The sequence below is a fragment of the Diachasma alloeum genome, unplaced genomic scaffold (assembly GCF_001412515.2).
Source record: "Diachasma alloeum isolate Michigan unplaced genomic scaffold, Dall2.0 Dall_scaffold_00209, whole genome shotgun sequence".
Lineage (NCBI taxonomy): Eukaryota > Metazoa > Arthropoda > Insecta > Hymenoptera > Braconidae > Diachasma > Diachasma alloeum.
The window spans coordinates 1873220-1897752 of record NW_021680374.1 but is presented as its reverse complement, the minus strand read 5'-3'; the positions used below and the strand labels follow the sequence as shown (position 1 = coordinate 1897752).

Below are 24533 nucleotides of genomic sequence, written 5' to 3'. Positions count from 1 at the left end.
CTGGTTCCCCTGCCCCCCTCCCCCCCCTTCATGTACCTTGTGTACAGAGAGCGTTCACCATTAGGGTCGAAGACCTGTCCAACGAGACGACGACGAGCTTCTCAGCTGCACTTTCAAGACTAAAGAATGCACTTCACGTACTCATGGGATTTTTACTATGGACTTCACGATGAACTTGAACTCAGTGGTTTTGGTGTAAAAAAATCGAAGGGAATTGGAATTTCATTTTTGTGAAATTATCTTGTCTTGAAGTTCAGGGAAATGAAGAGAAAAAAAACCGCAAATTGATTTAGTGTTTATTTTATGATGTGTACGGTATTTGGAGAGCTGCATGGGTGGAGCAGGCCCCGGCCTTCATTTTGCCTGAAATGCTCTCATAAATGTTTCTTTAACAATTTTCTTCATGAATGAAATGACGAAATAACACAACTCCGTCATTAGATGCGAGCCAAAACCCCTGGATCATTATCGTCACGCACAGTTCCACAAAATAAACTCGAGAGGAACGAATATCCCGTCGATAAAGTGAAAAGAGAAGTGTGAATCGAACCAGTGGCGAACAAAAAATGGCAAAAATGTAGAATAAGCTCAGTGTGTCACGCTAACTCATTCCCTTTGTCGAAAAATAACTCTCCGGTAATTACAATCGAAAGCCGATGTGAAGTGCCGGGTATTAATCCCCCTGTCGCCTGTAAGGCCATTCTCTCATGATGTTTTATTATAGCTTCTTTTTCACTCGAGTGCATTCAAGGGATTTTAACGCAACTCGCGTGTACGAGATAAACGACCGGGGCGTCCCATTCGGATCGCGGTTGAGGTTCAATGGTAACAGCGTTACTTCACGTACAGAGATCAGGACTTCTTGTTTCCCTGGCTTCGCTCATTCCTCTTTATTCTTTCAATCCGTCTCAGTTGTTTCCACCGATATTCCAGTGCTGTCGTCACCAACATGCTTCTTCATCTTTGTATAAAACGCCCTCTCAGGCCGGGATGCTCTCGCCACTCGCAGAAGTTGCACCGCAGGCACGTTCCGAGAAATCCCAGCATCGTTGTTCCATTTGGAACGAACAATGAATCGTTCCGAACAATTTTTTTACAAATTGGACAATAAGAAAAACTTGAATGATTCAGGTTTTTTTCATTTTTCTCTTTCAGAGGGTTTTACAACATTTTTGTTATCATCCTTAGGCATTACTCCATTAAGTGGAGTTCCTGTTGTTGCGTTTGAGTGGAAACAGCTTCTTCAGTGCTTCACATTTCTCTTCCTGCACGCCAATATTTCAAAACTAAACTCTTCAGCGATGGAAAAAACCCAGCTGCATCAATCCTATCCGAAGACTCACGTCTTAAGAAATTCGACTGTCGTATTTTCATTTAGAATGAACAATGAACAACGTTCCCAGCAAATTTTTAAACTTGATGTTATTTTTTATTATTTAAATGTTGTTTTTACTGTTGTTGGGGTGCAACTGTTGAATTTGGAATTATCACTCATTTCTTTGGAGATCAGGTTCTGTGGGAGGATTAAATAATCTTCAATAGATTATTGTTTTTGGCGATGTTGAATAATTCGCGAAGTGGCGCATCTTTTACAAATTGCTCAATAAAAAAATTGAATACATCAGGATGATTGTGGTTCTGTTCGATATATCTCTAATCAACAAAAAGTTCTTTTCCAGGATCATACAATATTTTTCTCCATTAAATATAGTTCCTGCTGCTACATGTGAGCGCAAATCTCCTCCAGCTCTTCACACTTCCTTCTCCACACAAATAATTCAAACCTAAACTCCTCAACAATGAAAAAAACTCATCTGCATAAACCCTTTCCCCGAAATTGCCTCTTCACCGCAGAGTGAAATACCCCCCTAATTACCTGGGTTACCACATTTAGGTATCCATCACCCATGAAAACCCCAAGTGCAACACAAGAAAAATCGTTTCGACCTTGTGCGCCACCAGTCCAGGTCATCGTCCCAATTTTAATCGAATATTTTTCTTCTTTATGATTCCTCGAAACATCGGCGGGGGGGATCAAGGTACGATTATGTGCCTATCAATCCCTCTCCCTTCCCTCCCCCTCTTCCGCCCCTCCTCGCCGCTCCCCCCTCTCACCTCTCACCCCTCAACCGAAGAAAAAAAAAATAAACGAAAACTTGAAAACGAGAGAAAACAAAAATAAAAAAAAGTTGAGGATGAAAAGGGTGAGGGAGAAGGGGAGGGGGAGAGGGTATACCTTGGCACACGAAGTTTCTTCAGTGAGATCAGGTTATGCTAACTGGAGCCACTGCCGTCCGATGCATACTTATATGCCTTGGACTACCTTCGGTGAATCGTTTTCTTCAGCCAGAAGGGAAAAGACGAGATAATGGAGTGACTGAGTGAAAGAGGGAGCGATGAAACGAGCGGTGGCGAGGGGGGAGGGGGGAGGGGCGAGGGGGAGAGTGGATCTCGGGCATATAAGGGAGTCAGTTGCGTGCAACTGAGGCGAAAGAGGAGATGTGCCGCGGGCGGACTCGGGTAAAAAAAGGATGAAATGAGATAAAATGGAGTAGAGGTGGGAGAGCGGGCGATGCGGCAGCTCCGCGGCCTTGTCCAGACGGCGGCTCTACCATGATTGCGCTCATCCGATTCATCCTCGCGGCCTTCGGAAGGCGAGGGGAATCTTCTAGTTTATTTGGGGGGCGGGGTGTTGCGAGGGGGAGCGCAATTAGGGACTGTTATCGGTACTAATTATGACATTTTTTGAAATGTTTTTTTATTGTGAATTTTTTTAACGTCTAGTTTTATTTACGTTGGGATTATTATATTTCCGATTCGGTAATTCAAATTAATTTTTGTAATTTATTCAGGAAATTACATTAATTACTTAATGGTGTTGAATAAATAATTTTTAAATTATTAAATGATTTATTGACGGAAATCAAGATGGAGAAAAAAATTAAGTTATTGACGAGTGATGATTTTTTATTTGGGTGACATGAAGAGTTTTACAAAAGTTTTGTAAATAAATGATGGAACTTGTCTGAGAAATTGTGAAAATCCACGTCAATGACCGGAAATTATGCAAAACAATTCCTGGAACAGCCCCTATATTTTGGAATTGAAAAAAATAACGGGGGGAAAGTGATTGAAATGAGGCCTCGCGTGATGAGTGAATCGACGGAGCGTGACTTTGAAGCACATAACTGTAAAACGGACGCCCAAGCTGATCTGCAAGGACGCGGCTTGGGGAATTTGTTTTTTCTTTCCCCGCGACTCTTTTTCTCAATGTCCACGCAAATTTTGTAACGCGACACTGATGCAGAGTCATTCGGGCGATGATGTTACTCTCGGGTTTGGTATTCGAGGGGAATAATTTATGTTTTTGTGGCTTCATTAAGATCTTGGGTTTTTGCGAATGCGGGCATTGGGTCGATGCTTACAATTTGCAGCTTAATAAACTGATAAATCGATGATTGAGTGATCAATAAGTTGGAAAGTAAACGGGGAGAAATTTCTTGGTTGTCAAATTATTTTTGCTTTGTCCATAAATAAGTTCTCATTATTTTTCAGTCTATTTTCATTTCTTTTTCATACTTCGTATTAACATTAAACAAATTTCATGAATCATCGACTTAAATTTTTTTCTAAATGCTATATTTATCCGGAATGAATAAATTATTCATTTCATTGAAAAAAAACATTTTCATTCAAGTGAATGAGAAAATAAACAAAAATTTACGTATGCAAAATCCTAATTTTGTTTCCATTTCTTTTCAATATTTTGTTTAATACCCTAAACAAATTTCATAAGTCATCTCCCTAAATTTTTTTCTAAATTCTGTATTTATCCTGAATGAATAAATCATTAACTTCATAAAAAAAATATTTTTATCAAAATGAATAGAAAAATTTAAAGAAATTTACCCCCTCCTCCAACGATTTCCATAAAAATATAAAATCCAGCAGGCTCGTGTGCATAAAGAGCCGCGTGAAAACCGAGAATAAACTCATTGGACTCTTTTCGTATTCCATTACACGCGTTAAAGGCCCAACGTGGGTGGCGAATGTGTCCCCACCCACAATCTCCCGGCGATTAACGTATCCCCATCAAATAAGGATACTCCCGTCCCCCATGCCCATTGCGAGTCATCGCAACTCCTGTCGTTATTGTCACGTTCTGAATTTCCATGCAAATGGCGATTTTTTTCTTCACTCCTATTTTTCATTCGGCCGTTATCTCCGTCCCATTTTGCGTTTTATCTCGTGGAGATACGTGCACTTGGTGTTTGCTGAAGCAAGTCTTGATGGAGTAACAGTGTGTTGTGTGTATTTCGCCGAGAGGCGGGCGGGGGAGGGGGGAGATGGGGGCGAGGATTCTAATCTAATCCAGGGAAGCTTCCTAGAAGCTCGATACGCCTCGTCAGCTCTCGCCGTCGGCGGTGTCTAATCTCGTTTAGAATATGTATCCCCCTCGGTTTTTTATTCTCCCTTCTTTTTCGCGTGTTCTGCTACTCACCAGAGTGGACCCCAACGCAATCCAGACGGCACGACGCTGTCAGCACGGGTGTGAAAATAAACTTTCGGGCGGGGCGCAGAGATGAGACGAGACGCAGACAGAAATAAGAATTGCTGAATTTTGAAGGGAGTTGTGAGGGACAGGAGTTTACGTTTTTAAGGAAATTTTGGGAGTTTTTTTTTCGGTTTGTTGAAGTGCACTGGTAAAAATTTTTGTCGGTATTTTTCGGGTTAAACTTTGGAAATTTTTGTCGTGTTCATGTTCCACTCAAATTTCGGGAAATCTTGGGATTGAAATATTAAATATTGCAGGGGTTTGATGTGGAAATGATCTGGAAATAAATAAAATACTTTTTCACTTCAATTATTCTTATAGAAAATATCGCAATAGAAAAAGTTGTATAAAAAGGTGAAGTTCTACAGATTTTTTATGTAAAATAATTTCTATCGGACATTTTCTGCAAAAAAAACAGCAGAAATTTTATTTAATTCGTTGGATTTTTCAATAAATTTTTTTCGATCTTATTATCAGGATTAAAAGAGAAAATATAAGAAATGAGAAATATTTCCAACGTGCAAATGCAAATAAGGAAATACTTAGTGAGTGAAAAATTTGAAAATCATGTAACGCAAAGGAATTAGAGCGCAATTTACGGATCGATGGACAGTCAATAATCTCTCCGAAGGAAATCAGATGTTTCGATTGCGCAAAAACTGCCATAAGAGGTGATCGATCATTCTCGGATTATCGATATGGAAAAATTTAGTTGATTAATTCCCTGAAAAGTGCTTAAAAAGTCAGTGAGGAATGTAAAAACACACGCGGAATACGAAAGTTGTTGGAGATAAGTGCCTTTGAGCCGCCGAAATTTGGTCCTATCAGCGATAAGGACCCCTTCCACGACCCGAAAATGAGCCCCAATTATCGATCCAAGGCCGATGGCGATCGCGAAAATGTCTCATTCGAGAATTTTATGATTTCTTATATCAGTCCTTTCGGCTCTAATTAGCGTCAGTGATTTCATCACTCGCGGAATATTTAGCTGTCGTTACTTCAATACCATCACGATTGAATGCAATGCGTCGTTGCGGTTATAACGAATGAAACACCGAGGAAAATCTCGGCATTTTACAGCCACACGTGGGACTTTATCTCGATTGCATACTAAAGATTCTGACGTTATTTTTATTAACGGTTAGAAAAATGAGATAAAATGTTTGGCTTGCTCAGTCAACTAATGCACCAGACGTCATTGATTATGTCAGATTGTTGGGACTCTGCGATTAGTTTGGCATTCCAATTATGTAATATTGTTTTAATTGGGTATGCCGATGCGGGTGGCTATTTATTTCATTGCGAAACAGGTGTCTCTCGGGTTCAAGTACATTTCCATAGGTCTGAGACAACATGGAGAAGCATTTTCTGAAGGCAATTCGTTAGACTTTATGATTAACATACAATTTATTTAACATTTGGACATTTTTTTCATTAAGGATTTCCAAGTACAGACCGGACTATAGATTCAACCATTTTCAATCATCAAATCTGTCGATCAAATTGCGTGCGAAAAATTTGGAAAAATTACGAATTGTTGATTATAAGTAAATAATTGAAACTTTCGGAAATCTCATTTTTTTGGGCATGAAATCGATTTCTGGTAAAATTTAGAATATGAATAAATTTGTTGCGATTCGGAACACATGATTTTTGCGATGAACAATTCATTAATTATAAATTATTTGTAGAAAGTACTCGTAATTTTCAAAAATTGCAATTTTTTAATTGTTTCAGCAATCCTCTTCCAAAAATAGGCTGTCTAATTTTTTTTTCAGACCTAAAATATTTTCTAACGGTTCAATATCGATTCAAATTCAGAGCTGCAAAATTTTAATAATAAAATCAAAATTTTACCAAAGTAGAAGAGCATTTCACTGGAGAAACAATAGCCAAAGTACTTAGATATTCTTAAATCGATGTAGAATTCTGAATGCGAACTATTTTTTTACGATTTGTGATGAATAATTTTGAAGAAAGAGCATCTGTTTCTGCTAATTTATTCGAAATAACGTCGTAAACATAAAAAACACAGTCTTTAAATTTTTAAAATATAGATTAAGGATTAAACCCCCTTGAATCACCTTCAAACCTTCAAAAAATTCAAATTAAAACTGCAAATCACAACCCAACCTTACAATTCTCAAAACAATAATCTCCCCAATCCCCAAAGCCTCAAGTCGCCAGTCAATTCCTCCATTCCCTCTAAAAACCCCAGTCCATTCTCCGCCTCAAATGAATATTTCATACTCCAACCGTGAAAAAACACCACGACAATTCCTGGGAAAACTCCTCACCAACGGAAAAACTATGAATCAAAGGGGGAAATTGACGTTTACCAGGAAAGAGGCAGCCGATTGCATTTACGCATCATCCAGCAAAACAAACAAAAAACCCCTAGAACCGGGGAGGAACGAGTCCTCGGTCGTTAGCTGGGGGGAATTGATACGTGCCAGGCATGTATGGATGTCGGGTGGTTAAATTTTTCTCGCTAAAAACCTCAACTTTCAAACATGGTGGACGAAACGACTAGGGGAATCGATGGCTTGCTTTACGAGTGAACAGTCTCTCTCATTTTCTTCTCTACCGATGGCTCGTTACGGCTCAACGCTGTATGGGCTTCCTCCTGCGTTGCACTGCTGCATATATGGGGGTGGGTGGGTGGCAACAGGGGGGGGGAAGGGGGAAAGGGTAATATATGTGCTCTGCGAAACGAGCAAGGCAAGAGGATATTTCCTTCGTCCTTCGCCAGGACGAGAGACTCTTCCCTCTCGTTCACTCTTATTTAACATCTTCGCCGCATCTTTATCTACAGTTTTGTTTCTCCTTTCTGCGCCCCTTTTCTCACTCCCCAGAGACGTTTTAACGCGGCTGTAAAGCAAGCATTTTGTATATCGGTGTCGGGGGAGGGGGAGGGCGAGGGCGAATGAGAAAAGGCATAACCGAGGAGACACTCGTGGATAGCAATGGCAATGGATGAGATAAACACGGTTGGAGACCTCTTCAAGAGGGAGGACTGTTGCTTCGTTCGGAAATGGAGATTATGCCTCTTTTCGGTTCGAGGATTCTGGTTTATTGGAGCTTGTGGTGTTTAATAATTTTTTTATGAGGGGTATCAACGGTTTATGGGGGGCTGATAAAAGGGGTTGCGGTTTTATGGGGAATTTATGGGAGGGGGAGGGGAATTGCGGTTTTAGGGTTTTGGGAGGGGGCGGGGGGAAATCCGGGATGATTGGGGGGCTAGGGATTTTCGGTTTCTGGGGGGAAACATTTTTCATGGGGAGCTGTTGAGATTTTAAGTGAAAATGTGGTGAAATTTTTGGGTGGTTCGAGGTTATATGAATTCTGGGTTTTTTTTTAATGGATAAATCAGGAAATTTGGTGAGTATTTATGGGACTCGGGTTTTCGGGTCCTTATGATTGTGAAACTTGGTGAAATACAGGCAGATTTTTCTGGGAATTCTTAGTTCACTGGAGATTTAATTGAATGCAATTTTTAGATTTCAAAATTAGTTTGAAAAATCAAGTTTTTATTGAAATATAAATCATTGTTTTACATTAAAAGCTGAATTTCTTGAACGGTTTGACCTTAAATTGAATTCAAATTGATGTAATTTAATTTTTAAAGGTCAATTCAATTTTCAAAAATGTAGAATAGTATTGTCGATATAATCTAGAATAAATAATGCCCTTCAAATCGTTAAAAATACGGAGGGCCACTCAAGATTCAGTTAAACGAGATGATGTCGCAACAAAATCCCTCGCGACCACTGAAATAACCCCCTCAACGATAAATTACGCATTTTTCCAGATTTAGCAGAGAGAAGCAGTCTGTTCCACGACGAAGGCGTGACGACGTACTCCCAGCTTCTCTTCGACGTCGCCAGACAGCAGGTCGTCGTGGGTGCAAGGTAATAAACAACCGCAAATTAGCCATTCAGCCTAATCATTTAAAACAACATAGACACAAATAATTCAACCGGCTCTCGCGAATCAGATCACGCCACCTTATCTCCTAACAACCTGCGATTAATTTTCGTTCATCGGGGGGTATCCCCTCCGCGGTTGTACCTCAACTGCGACAAAATTATAATTCAAACGATACCATACTCGCTTAATGATGTTTATTTGATGTTTACCGCACACTAATCACTCGAGTATTAAATGTTGAGAGGGAAAATTCTTATTTTAAAAGTCAATCAATTCGCTGATTTTATATTGACATTAAATCCAGAGGAATTGAGAGGTAAAATTTAAAATTGTGTCATTAGAAAGCTGGGTGGGGCAGAATAGGTTATTCACCCTTTCAGAAAAAAATGTGAAAATGAAAATAAAAATGTCATTTAATGAACGAACAATTTTAGGAAATTTTTCACATGTATTTAAATGAAATCCGCAGGGATTGAGATGGGGCAGAACGGGTCATTCACCCTCAATGTCAAGAGAATAGAAACTTCTCATTTTATTTAAGAAAAGTTTATTTTTAAAAATTAAATCCAATTTGGCGCAATTTTTTTTTTTTTTTTGTGGACACGGGGGTAAAACGGGTCGTTATGTATTCGAATATCATGAGTAATTCTCTCGCGTCCAGTAGCAATACACAATGGATTCATATCTTTAAATCAAAAATAGCGGTTGAAGGAAACGTAAAGATTTGCTGTCGATGTCCCATAAATTTGAAAAACGCTCAACCAATCGCCATTATCTTCTATTTTCTTATAACCCCCGGTGTGTGGAGACAAACGTTAGCCGCAATCGCGATAAACATTTATCGCCTAACGCATCCACTCGAACGATTCAGTGGGAATAGAAATAACAAAAATCGATTAAAAGAATGAGAATGAAGGAGTGAGAGATGTTATAACACAATTGAGCCGGGAATTTTCGCGTTGCATTCTGAATTCTCGATCTGTGAATTGTCGTGGGGTTGTTGAACCGATGGTAAGCGCGGATTGAGGGAAGGAAGAATGGAGAATGGGATTGGTGTCCCTTGGGTTTATTTTCACGAGCGGAAAGGGACATACGGAAGTGATTTGAGTTCGATGACGCTGCGGAGCGATTGTACTGTTGGCGGTTGTTTTCTTGGCACTTTACCAAGTGCACAGAATTTCATTGGACGTCTCGGCCCGCTGGGTATGGCGTTCACTGGGTTGAGAACTGTTCGGCGTTTGTGCTTTGAATAGATTTTCGTTTCGATATTGCCAATGGGAATTTTACGGCGGTTCACGTTAGACAAAACATCGGGGGGTCTTGACGGATTTTGGGGGGAATGAGCCTTGGAGATGCGCCAAATCGATGTCTGACGCGCGGGAATTACTACTGAAGTGGTAGAGGAAATGTTGAAGTGAGACGTAATTCGGATGTTGAGAAATTTGGTCGTTTGTCACAGAATTAAATGAAAACATTTAATGTGTGGATTTCTTTTTGGTAAATACTTCTTCATTTGGTTTTATATTACATGATATATTGATAATTGATAATTATTGATTATGGAATTGATCATTTTGAGCATGAATTAATTCGGGCAATGTTGTGACTTTATTTGATTGACGCAAGACGTTGACAGATATTTAGATTTCCACAGGGAGAGAAAAATTGGATAAAAATTACGCAGAAAATCGTAATGTGTCGAAATTTAATTGAATGAATGAATTAATGGAGTTCCAGACATTGTACAATTATTTTATTATTTAAAATTTCCAGATCTGAATTTGAATCTCGAGATTGAACTCTTAGAAAACATTTTAAAAATCTGAAAAAAAATTGAAAGTTTGCTTTTGAAAGAAAATTGATGAAAAATCTAAAAAATTCAAATTTTTGACAACCACAAGTATTTTCTATAAATAATTTATAAGCAACGAATGTTGAAAAAAATAATTCTGTGAAAAATGTAATTTGAATGACGCAGGATATTCACGATTTTTTCCAAATTCTTTTTCACGCAATTTAATTGACAAATTTGATGATTGAAAGTGGTTGAAACAATACTGTGGTCCGTACAAAAATAGTAAAAGATACTTGGATATCCTTAAATAGAAAAAAAAATTCAATTCTCCACCTCTCTAAGAACCGCTGAATTTCCTCGGGAAGATTCATGTGACTACTGGGTAGACAATGGCTCCCGAGTGGTATAGGATCGCCGCGTGGGTTGACACTGCACGAGAAAAAGGTGAAACGAAGCACCCATTGGGTGGAAAAAAAGGGGGGGATGGCAGAGGTGACGTTAAATTTAATTTACAGCAATGGTACGAGATGTCACGGTTGCGGCCCAATGCGGCGCTGTATATCACGAGGGACGAGGAATAATTTTATCAAATGAAGCGTGAAGTTTATGGGTGATAGCGGGGGAAATTATTGTGGCAAAATTGCAGTTCAAGTTCAAACGCCGGGGAAAATTCGATTTTCTCAGGCACAATAAACCATTTTGTTTATTCGGTGATAATTATCGCGGGCTTTTGAGAGGAAAAATTATTGCGACTCTCGTAATTCTTGGGATTATGGGGGGGAGGAGAGTGCCAGGGGTTTCGCGGGTTCGACTGGTTTTCCAAGGCGAGGTTTCAGAGGTGAGAAAAACTTGAGGGAACATCCTGTAAGTAGTTTACATGCCACAAAGTCGTAATCCTCTTAGAAGTATTTTCTGAGGTTAATTTCTGGAAGAAATTGTTTCACTGGAAATTGACGAGTTTATGTTTATCGTGATTCTAGGATTTTCAGGGCTGTAATTAGTCATTGTGGAGTTTTTCAATGACAGAATTAACAGAATTAATTTTTTTAATTCATTTGTAAAGACTAATTAATGTATTTCCGAGTCGTGTTACTTACAAAAAAATGTGAAGACATTTCCAAAGACAATTGCAACAATTTAAATAACAATTTAAAATGACGAGTAAAAAAATTAATTGCTAATTCTCGATAGCAGTCGCTCGCAATGCGCCTCAAAAATCGTTCCATTACCTCCCACTGGCCAGCGAATATGGCCACGAGCGTGGGTTTGTGTTTTCGTCTCGTTTTAAAAGTTTCCCAAAGAAAATGGGAAATTAAGAGAATCGTCTTTTCACTTCCGCAAGTGACAGAAATGGAGAAAACGAATGGCAACGTCTCTGGTTAGAACAATAAAGTCGCCCACACGGGCTTCATTAAGGACTCGAGGTGGGGAAAAAAAGCACTGCAGCAGCACGAGTACTGGACCGGATAAATTTTGATTGAGTTTATGGGGATTATTAACGTCTACCCGTTGATTTAATGAACGTGCAGAGTCAATCATTAAATTTGTATCATAATCGAGAGGGATTATTCATATGAATTTCACATATGAAAGTCTCATAATTACCAGCGATAATTACGGAATTCCTTCAATCGTTAAATTGATTACATGCAAATTTAATTGATGAGGGAATATTTTATCTGGAAGAAATACTTTTGGCAGAAGAATTCAGGGATAATTTCGCATTACCGCGGAGTAAAAAATGAAATTCATGTGAAAGCGGGTCTCGAGTGGAAAAAGACATTAAATTCGTAAAAATAAGACAATTCAAGGTTTGCATGCCGGTCTCGATCGTCGTAGCAGCTGAGCGTCGATCCACCCACAGTTTAAAACAGATTTGCATTTAATTCGCTCCATCTCAATCCCCGACATCGTAAACGCAAATGTAAATCTCAACATCTTGCCGGGTAGACTATTTCCATTTTCCTTCGAGTCTTTATTTTTACATTTTGCGAGGGGGGAGAGGTGCTCCTGTTGAAGGAGCCCAGTTGTTTGCTCAATGGATGCAGAGGGGAATCGTTGAATATTTGCATGGTGTCATTGACAATTCGAGATGGACAGAATCGAAGATATCTACGCTGGCTCGTATCAATGGGCATGGAGGTATAGACACGCCCTCGCAAGGCTCTATTAATAGCCAAGGGGTATTAACCAGCGGCCCACGTTCCGGTGGAGGGCTCGAGTCACTTCAATTTTTTAATGTTGAGATTTCAATTCAATATCGGTAGAGTAGTGGAAAAAGGCTGCGGATTTGGGCAGCAAGAGGACGAGAGTTAATTTACTTGAACTTTCAATTGAAATGTAAAAATTCCTGTCTGAAATTTTTGGTAAACGGTTTTTCATTTTTTGTTGTGATCAGATTTTAGTTGCACTGAAATTTTAAGGAATTTCGTCATTGAAAATTCAATAAAATCGTTCATTTTGTTGAATAATATAATAAAATTGTAGAGTGTAATGTAGAATTGAAAAAAATTATTTTTATTAATTTTAATTGAATTGTAAATTCTCAATCACAAAATTTCTTCAAATTCAAATAAGTTATTTGATAAAAAAATTAGAAAATGCGAAAAACCGCAAAATTAATTATTTGAAACGATAATAATTCCACTCAGGAATATAATAAAAATAATAGTTTTTTTAATCACCTTCGAGTGATGTTTTCCGAGATGAAAGAAAAATCTCAGTCGATGCATGTGCTGCACAGCGAAATGCTACATTCCCATGGGTTTTCTTTCATGAATTATGGTACAAAATAATATGAATAATGCTGATTGTCTTTCTCTACCCACAATTCACCCCGAAAATCGAGATTCACTCCGCAGGATCTCATTAACCGTGTGGCATACCCAGAGCGAAAATATAGCACGTTGAGGTTTTAAAAACAGGCGTCCAGCTGTGCTCCGCGGCGAAAGGCTAATTGATTAGTATTAACCCCTGCACTGTATCACAAAAATCCGTGATAAATACGCATTACAAAATTCTTTGTAAATTCCCGGGTAATGGACACTGGTGAAAACAAATGGGTTTAAGAATATCAAAATATTTTAATCATAAAAACCTCAGTATTGATTCTTGTGGAATTTAATGCAAATTTCAAAAATTAAATCTATCATTATATTTAATTCTCTATTTATTACGATTATTTCTATTATTATTTCCAATTTATTCATCAATTATTCAAAAGTTCATTTGAATGTCTAGTATATCTGACAAAAACTTAAGATCCCGAGCTCAATTTCTATTAGGAAACAGCTACGAGGCATTTATAAATATTAAAAAATAACTATAAGTGAACAACGCAGTAAGTTTGCGTGTCACAATCAAATAAAATATTTTACCGAACGTAAAATCTGTTGATTTTGTCAGAATTCAATCCAAACTTAGTGTAAAATTTCTCACAACAACAAAAATTGCCAAAAATTTAGAGAATAAAATTCTTTATTATATTCAACTCCCTCTTTATCATAATTATCAACCTGTCACTTTCAATTAGAACCCAGCTATGGGGCTATGGGCCTCTTACAAATATCAAAAAATAACCATAACTAAAAAACGTTATGATTGATTATTCAATTCAAATCGCCCAGACCCGAGATTAAAAATATATCGCCAAGATCGATCTTTACGACGTTTAATTGCAACTGCAGTAAGTCTGTGTGTCACAAACAAATTAAATATTATACCCCAGAAATTAAAAAAAAAATGCCCCAAGAAGAATGTAGAAGCTGGCGCCAGCAGTCCAATATATTCACTCTCCGTGTCTAGATCAGGATTTATGTATTAATCGGCGTCGTGGATGTAGAGGCCCCCATTGGTACACTTGAGACAGGTATAAACATTTCGTTATACTCGCTGGGGTATTATGTGCTCGATTGAGACCGATCTACTCCTGCGGGAATATTCTAGCCCACTGGTGCACAATGTGCACTCGGGTATCAGTGAAAGGGACATGTAACAGACAACTGAGAGGAGGTGAGGAAAAAATTGTGATATTAAATGAACAAATGGTAATAAAATATCCATTTCCCGGTGGGAAAAAAGTATTGGACCGAGGGCCTCTCCATTACATTACCAACAAAACACAGAGGAAAATGATTTATTGGTGAGATCGGGAGTAACAAAATAGACGCAATTAAATGCGACATAAACAGCCTGTATTTGTGGGTTTATTAGTGACAATCTCAACAAGTCGAGCACTCGCGTTTTATGGGTAACGTAAAAGTTATGCTTGAGACGAGATTTCTGTGGCATTTAGGTGTGTGGGCTGATCCAACGGCCCACGTCGCTCCACGATTGTCTCTAAATAGTTGCGTTATTATTTTTGAACTTTTCAGCGTGTTTTTTTTAAATTTACGGTAAGTATTCCTTCGGGGTATGAGGTGCAATTACGTAATTGGAGGAAGAGTGGGTGGAGGAGGAATTTTTTGAAGTTAATGATTGATTTTATTTGATTTATTTTGATATTTGATTTATTACATTTCAAAAATTGAGGATTGTTTCCATTATTCATCCACATGCCGCAATATTTCATTCAAATTTCTCTTCACAGGTATTTATTTCTAATTGAATTCACTGGAGTCGGCGGAGTCTCCTGCGTTATTATTTTCTAATTTCTGAGGATGATTTTATTTCGTTTATTTTGTTTTTTAATTTTTATCCAAATTTTCATAGAATAATTCACGATGAGATATTTTGAATTATTAAAGTCCCTGAAATTATGTAAAAAATTATAATTTCTTTTGAGAAATTATCTCAGTTATATTTCCATTATTCATTCAGGTCCACATGCCCCAATATTTCACTGAAATTTCTCTCCCCTACTATTTAATTCAAATTGAATTTACTGGAGTCAGTTAAATCTCGTCTGACGTCTGTAACACGTGTCACCAGACCCCTATCAGTAGTACATAACGAAGGCTATCAGCCTCAAACGGAATGCAAATTGTGGCGCCCAACATTCACTTTCCCCGAGTTAAAAATAAAAATTAATCACTCAAACTCGAAACTTCCGGTTAAAATTTTCCCCTTTAAATTTATCATTTCGCCTTTTGTGTGAATGGCATAATGACGAGGGGACAATATTGAAGATTTAAGATTGGTGGGAGGTTGTTACGTGGCTCAACAGGTTAATGCTCAACACGTGTACACGCACCGGTGCAATTAGTCGTGAGGTACGCGTACAGTTAATTAATTAGTGGATGAAGATAAGGTGATGAATTAGGGAAATCAGATGTATCGGGTAATTTGCACATTTGGATTCATACAATAAAAATGATATAATATAAAGTACAAAAAGTATTTAACAAAAGAATTATTTTCCCTTTGCAATAACGACAGTAATTTCATGATAACTCAATCATTTTCAGCCAAAAATGACCACAAAAAATGTCAAAAACAGTTACAAATTAATTCTGTCCGACTGCAAATGATAAAAACTTGATAAATTTAACGCAACATTAACTGTCGCTATCAGTATAAATGTACCCAATGAATATGCTAATCCAAAATTATTGACAAATGAATGAAAACGATCGGAGCAGAAAAGGCCAGAACAAATGGCTGGTACCCGAGGCCGAGTGATCAATTAATCCTCGAGGATCTGAAGTAGGTGTCGTGCCCTTCAAAGTCCAAAGAAGTCCCTGGGGGAGTGTGCCAACAAAAATCACGAAGGCGAATAAAAACAGTTGAGCCGATCGAGAAATAAGAATGCTAGAGATGTGGGGGTGGACAGGCTGTTCGTGGGAAGTATCAAGCGCCAAACGATGGATCTGAGATAATGACTGCGTCGATCTCCAGCGGTTCTCGAAGATGAAAAATCGCGAAATAAAATTTGAGAGTGAGAGAATTAAGGGATAAACTCAACGAGTTCGCTGGGAAATTCTGTTGATTTTTTTATTGGCTTATCTCCGTGTTTTTTTAAATATTAATGTGCAGTGGAGAATATTCTATTGAAAAAATCAATAGAATTCAATTTTTCTGGGTAATTTATTCTATTGAGATATTTTTTTAATGAAATGAGAAGCAAAATTGAGTGGAATTAACTTAGAAAATTCATGTCGTGGAATTTCTACTGATTTTTTCTATCGACTTATTTGCATTTTTTTTCAATATAAATGTTCAGCTGAGAATATTCTATAGAAAAAATCAATGGAATTAAATTTTTCTATTGAAATATTTTCTATAGAAAATTCTTGCCTCCAATTTTCTAAATTTTTTTGTTTTATTTTATTAGTAACAGGAGCAGAAAAATAAAGTGGAATTCACCTAGAAAATTCATGTCGAGGAATTCCTGCAGAAAAAGTTGAACAGAAAGATGAAGTTCTACTGATTTTTTCTATAAAATAGTTTCTATTAGGCGTTGTTTATTTTAAAAACCGCGAGAAACCGAATTTTTCACTAGAATTAATTGAAAAATGATAGAATTTGTAATAGAATCAATAGAAATTGTGTTTTTCTGTGAGATGTTTTCGTGGATGACGAAAAGCTTCGCGTCGCAAACTAAAGATGCGAAATAGGGAACCCGAGAAGTCTGAGGGTTTCTTATCACTCTTCACGCTCTTTACACTTTTATTCCCTTATGAGACTCTCCGAGGTATTTCGACTAATCGCAGCCTCGCATTTCCACCGGTCGCGACGTGTGCGGCCCACGCGATCACGTTCCTCCGGTGTATTGTGTGTCGAAATCCGCTAAATGTATGAGCAACGCAAGTATTGACGCCGGCGATAGCGTGGGCCATCGAAAACTATTTCTCAAATGTCTCCGTGACATTCCACAAGCATTAAAGCTGATGAGGGAGGATAAATCCACTTGTCAAATTAACGTCGGCCAAAAGTCGCGGTTTTGGAGTTTATTTATGGATTCATTTTTTTTTTCGGGGCGTGCGGTTGAATAGAACCGTTAGCATTAACGCAGTGAGGAGGGGGGGGGGCATGACGACGGGGGGATATCGTTACTTGGGCTACTTATCGGGCAGTGGCCATATTGAAACAGATTGCTTCCTGCTCACTGCGCAAATAATCTTCCTTGAACGGTTGTGAGATGTGCTGTTGGGGTCTTGTTTCCAGTGGCCAGGCTGACCCCCATTGGGGCGTCGAGTGTTAGGAGATGAGGACAGAGAGGAAAACATTGTTCAATGAAGGATGGCGATCGTAATTCAGGGGAGAAACTAATTTTGTGCTCGTGTCTTTAATTTTTTCCAATCGCTTCAATGTTGACAATCAGCTGAAATTTCCGACACACTTGGTGATTGTTTTCATTATCATTATTTTACTGAAATGTTATCAGAAAAATCCTTTTTCTTATAAAATATTACCCAAAAAACAAGCTTCATTTCCAGACTGATGGTATCAGATTGAGAGATGTGTTGTTAAATTAAAAATACATGAATTCATGAGAAAAAATAAAATATCATGTCATCATGAATTTAATTCATTGTCGAAACGTTGCGGATTGAAATAAATTGAAGTGAATTGGAAATTATTTATTTTAAACGACAAAATTTCACTCTGACTTTTTTTTCTAAATATCTTGAACTAATCTATAAATTAATTGAAGGATAAATCTATTAATTGATGAGCAAAATGAGGAATCGCACGAGAGAATTGAATATCATGTGTATTTTTTTTTTATTGTTTGTGTGTGTGTGTGAGATTTTTAGATTGAGACATTAAAATATTAACATAAGATATTATTTAGGAAATGAAAAAACGTTTGGACAATATCTTGAGGAGTAACGGGGCATAACGAGTCGTTTTGCCCTCCTCCCCCCATTTCTTTTATTCTCATTAATAGGGAAATGTTAAATGGGAAATATGAAGAAATATCTTTCATCCTATTGATAGATACTCAAGCGATAAATTCTGAAAGCTGAAATTACCGTGTATTTAGCCCCAGAGGCTAATGTACACGTCCATCTCTGCAGCGATAACAAATCAGGGTAAAATCCCCGAGACCCCCCTAGCCATCAAGGCCCTCGTACAACATGCAGAAGGCTTATTAATTGGCATTCTACGGTACCTGATCGCACTTATACTCCACTTTATAATAATTACCTTGGTTAAGAACTATCTCATGATACCCGGAGTTGTGTTTCGAGCGGACAAGTGAGAGAGGTAGCGCCCACGTAGGCGCCATTTATGCTTGGCTCGTCGGGTTTTCGCGTCTCGGCGATTTGCCTCCGTGTGCGTTTGTCGCCCCGAGGATACCTTGAGACACGTGTGTTGCCAAAGAGGGAATGACTGAAAAAAATTGCCCGGAAAAAAGTGCTATCGACGTCGGGGGGAATTGAGAGGGAAAAATTGTCTCGAATGTATCAGAAGTGGCAGATTTGGCGTGACACTCGGGGCGATTAGGCTCTATGAGCGATTGGAGGTGCTCTGGGTGGGACTCTTACCTGTTGCCACCTCGTGAGCAACTTATCTCGGTGCTTGATCACACGGGGATTTTTTTCTTTTTTTTTTACACTGTTAAGAATTTTTCACTGAAATTTCCGGTAAGGTCTTGGAAATTTTGAACATGTGACGGGTCCAATGAAATTTCAAGGAATTTTATCATTGAAATCATTGAAAATTAATGAAAAATGAGGAAAATGCGGAGAAATCTGCCCTTGAATTCCAGATTCCTTGGAATTTTCAAGGAATTTGTTCAAAAATTCCCTGAATTCCAAGGGTTTAAAATAATTCCCCGGAATTTCAAGGAATTTTGTCATTGAAAATTCGTAATTTCATGGAAAAATTAGCGGGAACCGTAAATTTCAGTTCAATTATTCCCGAAAAATTAATGAAAAGTGAGGAAAATTGGGAGAAATATCTCCTTTAATTCCAGATTCCTCTGAATTTATCGGGAATTCCTTCAAAATTTCCTGGAATTTCAAGAGAATGTGGCAGTGAATATTCATTTCTACTTGAAAATTCATGTAAACTGTTGAATTTTCAGAGCATCTTGAAATTCCATTGACTTTTTCCCTTTAAACATAACCCATTATCATTTTCTATAGCAATTATTCGACATTTCCTACAGGACTTCTTTGACATGAATTTTCTAAGCAATTTTTCACTAGCACAAGCCAAAAACTAATAAAAAGTTCAATAGAAATTGAACAAGATTACCCAGCAAATTCCCAAATTATTAGTCCTGAAAAATTGATAACATTGCATAAAAAATGAAGAATAAAAACCGAAAATTAATTCTATTAATTTCCCTCTCCAACCGGAGAAACCACCAGCATGTACCCCGATAACGGCTTATCCATCGTTCAACTCCAACTGGATTCATATTTTTCAATGGTGTCTCATGACCAGCACCAACGCCTGGTTTATTTATAAAACGATCGATAATTTATTTATCGAAACATACACGCACCGTGCCCCAGCCTACTCTCATTGAGATACGGGAGCATACTCCGAGTTTTGCGAATAATTTCAGTATCGATGGTGGAGCTAGATCGCCTACGAGGACGTGAGCTGAGTATGTTTGAATGATAAAAGCACGAAATGGAGTGCTCAAGTGGGCTGCTTGGGGAATGTTGTCTGGAGTCACTTGACTTTGTCGTATCGTCGAAAACACCACTACCCACTTGAACAACACGACCTGTTGGGGACATTTGTCGAGGTCACATTAACATTTCTGAGGAGAAATTTTCTAGTTTAAAATAAACCATTTTTTATTTCATTTACATCCAGGACTTTTCAACACTGAATTAAATTAATTACATGATATTCAATTCTCTCGTGCGATTCCTCATTTTGCTCATCAATTAATAGATTTATCCTTCAATTAATTTATAGATTAGTTCAAGATATTTAGAAAAAAAAGTCAGAGTGAAATTTTGTCGTTTAAAATAAATAATTTCCAATTCACTTCAATTTATTTCAATCCGCAACGTTTCGACAATGAATTAAATTCATGATGACATAATATTTTATTTTTTCTCATGAATTTATGTATTTTTAATTTAACAAATTTAAGAATTAGCTCGCGATATTCGGCAAAAAATGATGTCTGAGTGAAATTAAATTTTGTAATTGTTTTTTTTCGCTGTTGTATTTTAGAGATAATTTATATCGTCTGACATTGAACTCCCTAACTCCCCTGGAGCACGCGACATGGCCCGCACCCCCCGAAAAAGCCTCCATCTGTCAGGATAAAGGTCAGACCGCCCAGGACTGCCACAACTACATAAAAGTCCTCCTCAGCAATGGAAAGAGCCTCTTCACCTGTGGCACCAATGCCTTCAGCCCGCAATGCACCTGGCGCGAGGTAATTTCATCCGAAACAATTAATCCCCCCCCCCCATAATGCATAAAAAATTGTCTTGAAACACAATGCTGATTCCGGATGATCCCGGATTCGTCCGGGTTTCATTAATTCAGGACCCAAACAGTTTCGATAATTTTTGTTCCCCCTTTGTTTCGGCAGATCGAGAACATTAAGAATGTCACGAGCTCAGACTCCGGCATTGCTATATGCCCGTACTCACCCCAAGCCAATGTCACAGCTCTACTTGCTAGGGGCAATGCTGGACTCTTCGCCGGGGCTCCCACCGATTTTTCGGGAGCTGATGCCGCTATTTATAGGACACTGGCATCGCCCATCTTAAGAACACCCCAATATGAGTCGAGGTTATTGAAAATTTTAAATAACAATATATTATTTTTACATAAAGAATCATTTCACACTGAATTCGTTAATTAATTCGCTCTTTTTGTCCCCTAAACAATAATTTTATTTCTGATTAATGAGGTATTTACGCTTGTCACGTTTGAAAAACTACTCATTTGAGTGAATAAAAATCAAGTTTATGTTTGAATAAAAAGAATTAAAGAGAAGAAGTGCAATGGAAGAATAAAAATCCATTGAATTTCATTCGATAAAATCATACTTCTGAAATGATAAAGTCATAAAATTTTTAACGATTTTTCAAGGTGGCTGAATGACCCCCAGTTTGTCGGCAGTTTTGAAACAGACGATCACGTTTATTTTCTCTTTCGTGAGGTAGCTGTGGAGTACATAAATTGCGGCAAGGTAATAACAATAAAACTCTTGTTATGTCTCAATTATCGAATGATTAAAGGACAATTGGTACGAAAAAACAATATTTCCCCGAAGAAATGCAGGTGAAATCGTGCCTGCGGTTACATTTTTTCCCTTTCATCGTTCATTTCTCCCCGCCCCGATTGTCGAGGGCTGACATCAATTATGTAATTATGCGGTACAATTAACCATGAAAGAGTGAGAGCGTTGGGATAATAATTGTGGGTTGCACAGGTGTGCAACAACGTTTTTCCAAGGAGAATGTAATCTCCCCTGATTCATCTGTTAATTTACTCGGTGAATGAAGAACTGAAGGAAAATCATTTTCACTCAATTTTCCTGTTTCTCAGAAAATTTACTCTCGAATCGCACGAGTCTGCAAGAAAGATCCAGGCTGGCAAACCCTGATGAGAGACACATGGACGACCTTCAGCAAGGCACGACTAAACTGCTCACTTCCCGGTGAATTTCCGTTCTACTACGATGAGATACAAGGAGCAGCTTATAATGCCGAGGAGGGAATCGTATACGCCACCTTCACAACTCCCAGGTACTCCCCCTTCCCCCCCTCCCACAAAAACATAATTCGATTCACAGCTAATCATTCAGCGAATTCTCATCATGAACTCAATTTCTGTTTCTCTGACCTTGCACTCAAATACTTGGGATTAATGATCACGGTAAAAATCATCAGTGAAGTATTTCATGTTCGATGTGCGTCGAATGGTATTTGTCGCATTCACTGCACGATTTACACCCATCGATATCGGTGTTTGCGTCATTCTGCTCATGAAAAATTTCCCCTCTCGTTAAATTTTCGTCACAACCCCTTGAGAATGTGGGCATAAAGCCTGGAATATTCCGAGCACATGAGTAACCGCAGAAAATATGTTTTTCGAACGACAGCAATGCCATCGCAGGCTCGGCCATTTGTGCCTTCAACATGACAGCAATAGCGTCGTCATTTAATGGTCCATTCAAGCATCAAGAGCACTCGGGTGCTGCATGGGAGAAGAAACGAGTGACAAATCATTACCGACAACACTGTGGCTCGCCAGTTAATGTGCCATCCCATCAAATAATGGATAATCAACGATATCAGTTGATGGACGATGCTGTCCAGGGCGTGACCGGGCCCCCACTTTACACTACCACTATGGAGAGATTTACGCACATCGCTGTTGATGTTGTACCGACGAAGCTGCATCGAGGTGTGACGATGCTGTATGTTGCCACTACCGAGGGCCTCATCAAGAAGATTTCTGTTCTACCGAGGACACGCGATACTTGCATTGTGGAGGTGTGGGGACCACTGCCTTCCCCAGCCATTACTCTGCAGTTTCTGAAGGACTCGCTGAGTCTGTATGTTGGGTCGGAAACTGGTCTGTTGAGGTAAGAATACACTCTTTCATCAGTTTCTTAGAATTCATGGACATTTCATGGTAATGTTTGATCGTAAAATATCAGGTTTTTTAAATATCAGTTAAATATCATTGTTTTTTCCAGAAAATTGGAAATTTTCAATCACGAAATTCCTCCAAAAATGAAAACTTCATGTCTGACATTTTGTTTATTTATGTTTATTTATGTTTATTTACATGTTTTTATTCATTCGTTTGCATATTATGCGTTTTGACCCTAATATTCAGTCATTCCTATTTCCATGGGTCGACGCACGTCATCTCCCCCGTACGCGATTAAACAATTCGTCAATTTTCAACGACACAATGAATAATTCCCCCTCGGTAATTCCAGAATCCCCGCATCTCAGTGCCACCGTCACAAGCACCGTGCCACTTGCCTAAACGCCCAAGAGCCCTACTGCGGTTGGAACGAGCACCTGATGAAGTGCGACATAGCCCCACAGGATAATCACCTGGTGAACCATTGGCAGCAGGAGGTGACGCGTTGCCCAGTGTTGACCGACCCAGTGGACGGTGGCTGGAGTGCCTGGGGCCCCTGGGCCCCCTGCCTGCACAGCCCCTCGGCCTCCCCCCACCAGCGCTCCCACCTGCGGCCCAACTTGGACCCCTCGGACCCCCCCTCTGACACCTGTCAGTGTCAGACCCGCGATTGCAACAATCCCCCGGCCCAGAACGGTGGCGCCGCCTGCACGGGCCCAAAAATCAAAGTCTCCAATTGCACAGTTCACGGGGGCTGGACAGCCTGGTCGGCCTGGTCCGCCTGCTCCCAGACCTGTGGTCTAGCCATCAAAACGAGAACGAGAACGTGCACTAATCCTGCGCCGGCCTTCGGCGGTAGAGTCTGCGTGGGCCACGATCACGACGAGATCGTCTGCATCGAGATGCCGCCCTGTCCGACCCCGGCGAAGAGCCAGCCACCTCAGCATGGCCAGTGGTCGTCCTGGGGGGCCTGGGACACCTGCTCCAAGCCCTGCAACGGCGGTACGCGCGTCAGAATTCGCACCTGCGACAAACCGAGCCCCAGGGAGGGGGGGTCCGAGTGCCCTGGCTGCGGCTTTCAGATCGAGGACTGCAACACTCACGTCTGCCCGGAGACGAAGAGATACTCCAGCTGGACTCCCTGGCTACCGACCAATGCCACTGGCCTGCAGGGCGGGGGATACGTGGAGAAACGATTCAGGTTGGAATTTTTTTCTATTTCTTCAGGTCATCCTGGTCACAACTATTTTACACTCAACGCGCGAGAATAAATTCGATGACTTTGATGGAAAATGGAATTTTTTTTAATGGAAAATGGTAAATTAAGTGAATTCTCGCATTTTGAGTTTAAAATTTACCATTTCAGTAGTGAAGCGGTAAACCGAGTTAAGTCGATTTTGACTATTAGCCAGTTTTTGCTGAATATCTCGGAATCTAAGAGAGATAGCAAAATTTTTCTCATGACTTTTTTTATAACGCTCTATTAGCTCTACAAAAAAGGTCATGACAAAAATCTTTCTATCTCTTTTAGATTCCGAGATATTCGTCGAAAACTAGCCAATAGTAAAAAACGACTTAACCCGGTTTACCGCTTCGCTACTGATTTCGACGTTTCCTAATAAAACAAGGGTATTTCAATTTTGCTTTGAAAAACAAGGGTATCTCAACATTCGTGTTAAGGATGTACTACACCCTTTCGGCCAAAATTCACGTTTTTTTCATTTTTCTGGCAAATTATTGATCGGATTGACGCGAAATAATATACCGTTTTTGCGTTTT

General features: G+C 39.1%; 1 protein-coding gene across 2 annotated transcripts in view; it reads left to right on the top strand.

Moving 5' to 3' along the window:
* The window catches only part of LOC107036518 (semaphorin-5A), a 70712-nt gene that overhangs the window by 42808 nt on the left and 3371 nt on the right, over window positions 1-24533 (top strand). For both annotated transcript variants that reach the window (XM_015254539.2, XM_015254538.2), the window contains exons 3-9: window positions 8367-8466; window positions 20370-20577; window positions 20737-20939; window positions 21243-21342; window positions 21702-21901; window positions 22258-22743; window positions 23107-23955. In XM_015254539.2, coding sequence (XP_015110025.1) covers window positions 8367-8466; window positions 20370-20577; window positions 20737-20939; window positions 21243-21342; window positions 21702-21901; window positions 22258-22743; window positions 23107-23955 — 2146 coding nt within the window. The remainder of the gene's footprint in view (window positions 1-8366; window positions 8467-20369; window positions 20578-20736; window positions 20940-21242; window positions 21343-21701; window positions 21902-22257; window positions 22744-23106; window positions 23956-24533) is intronic.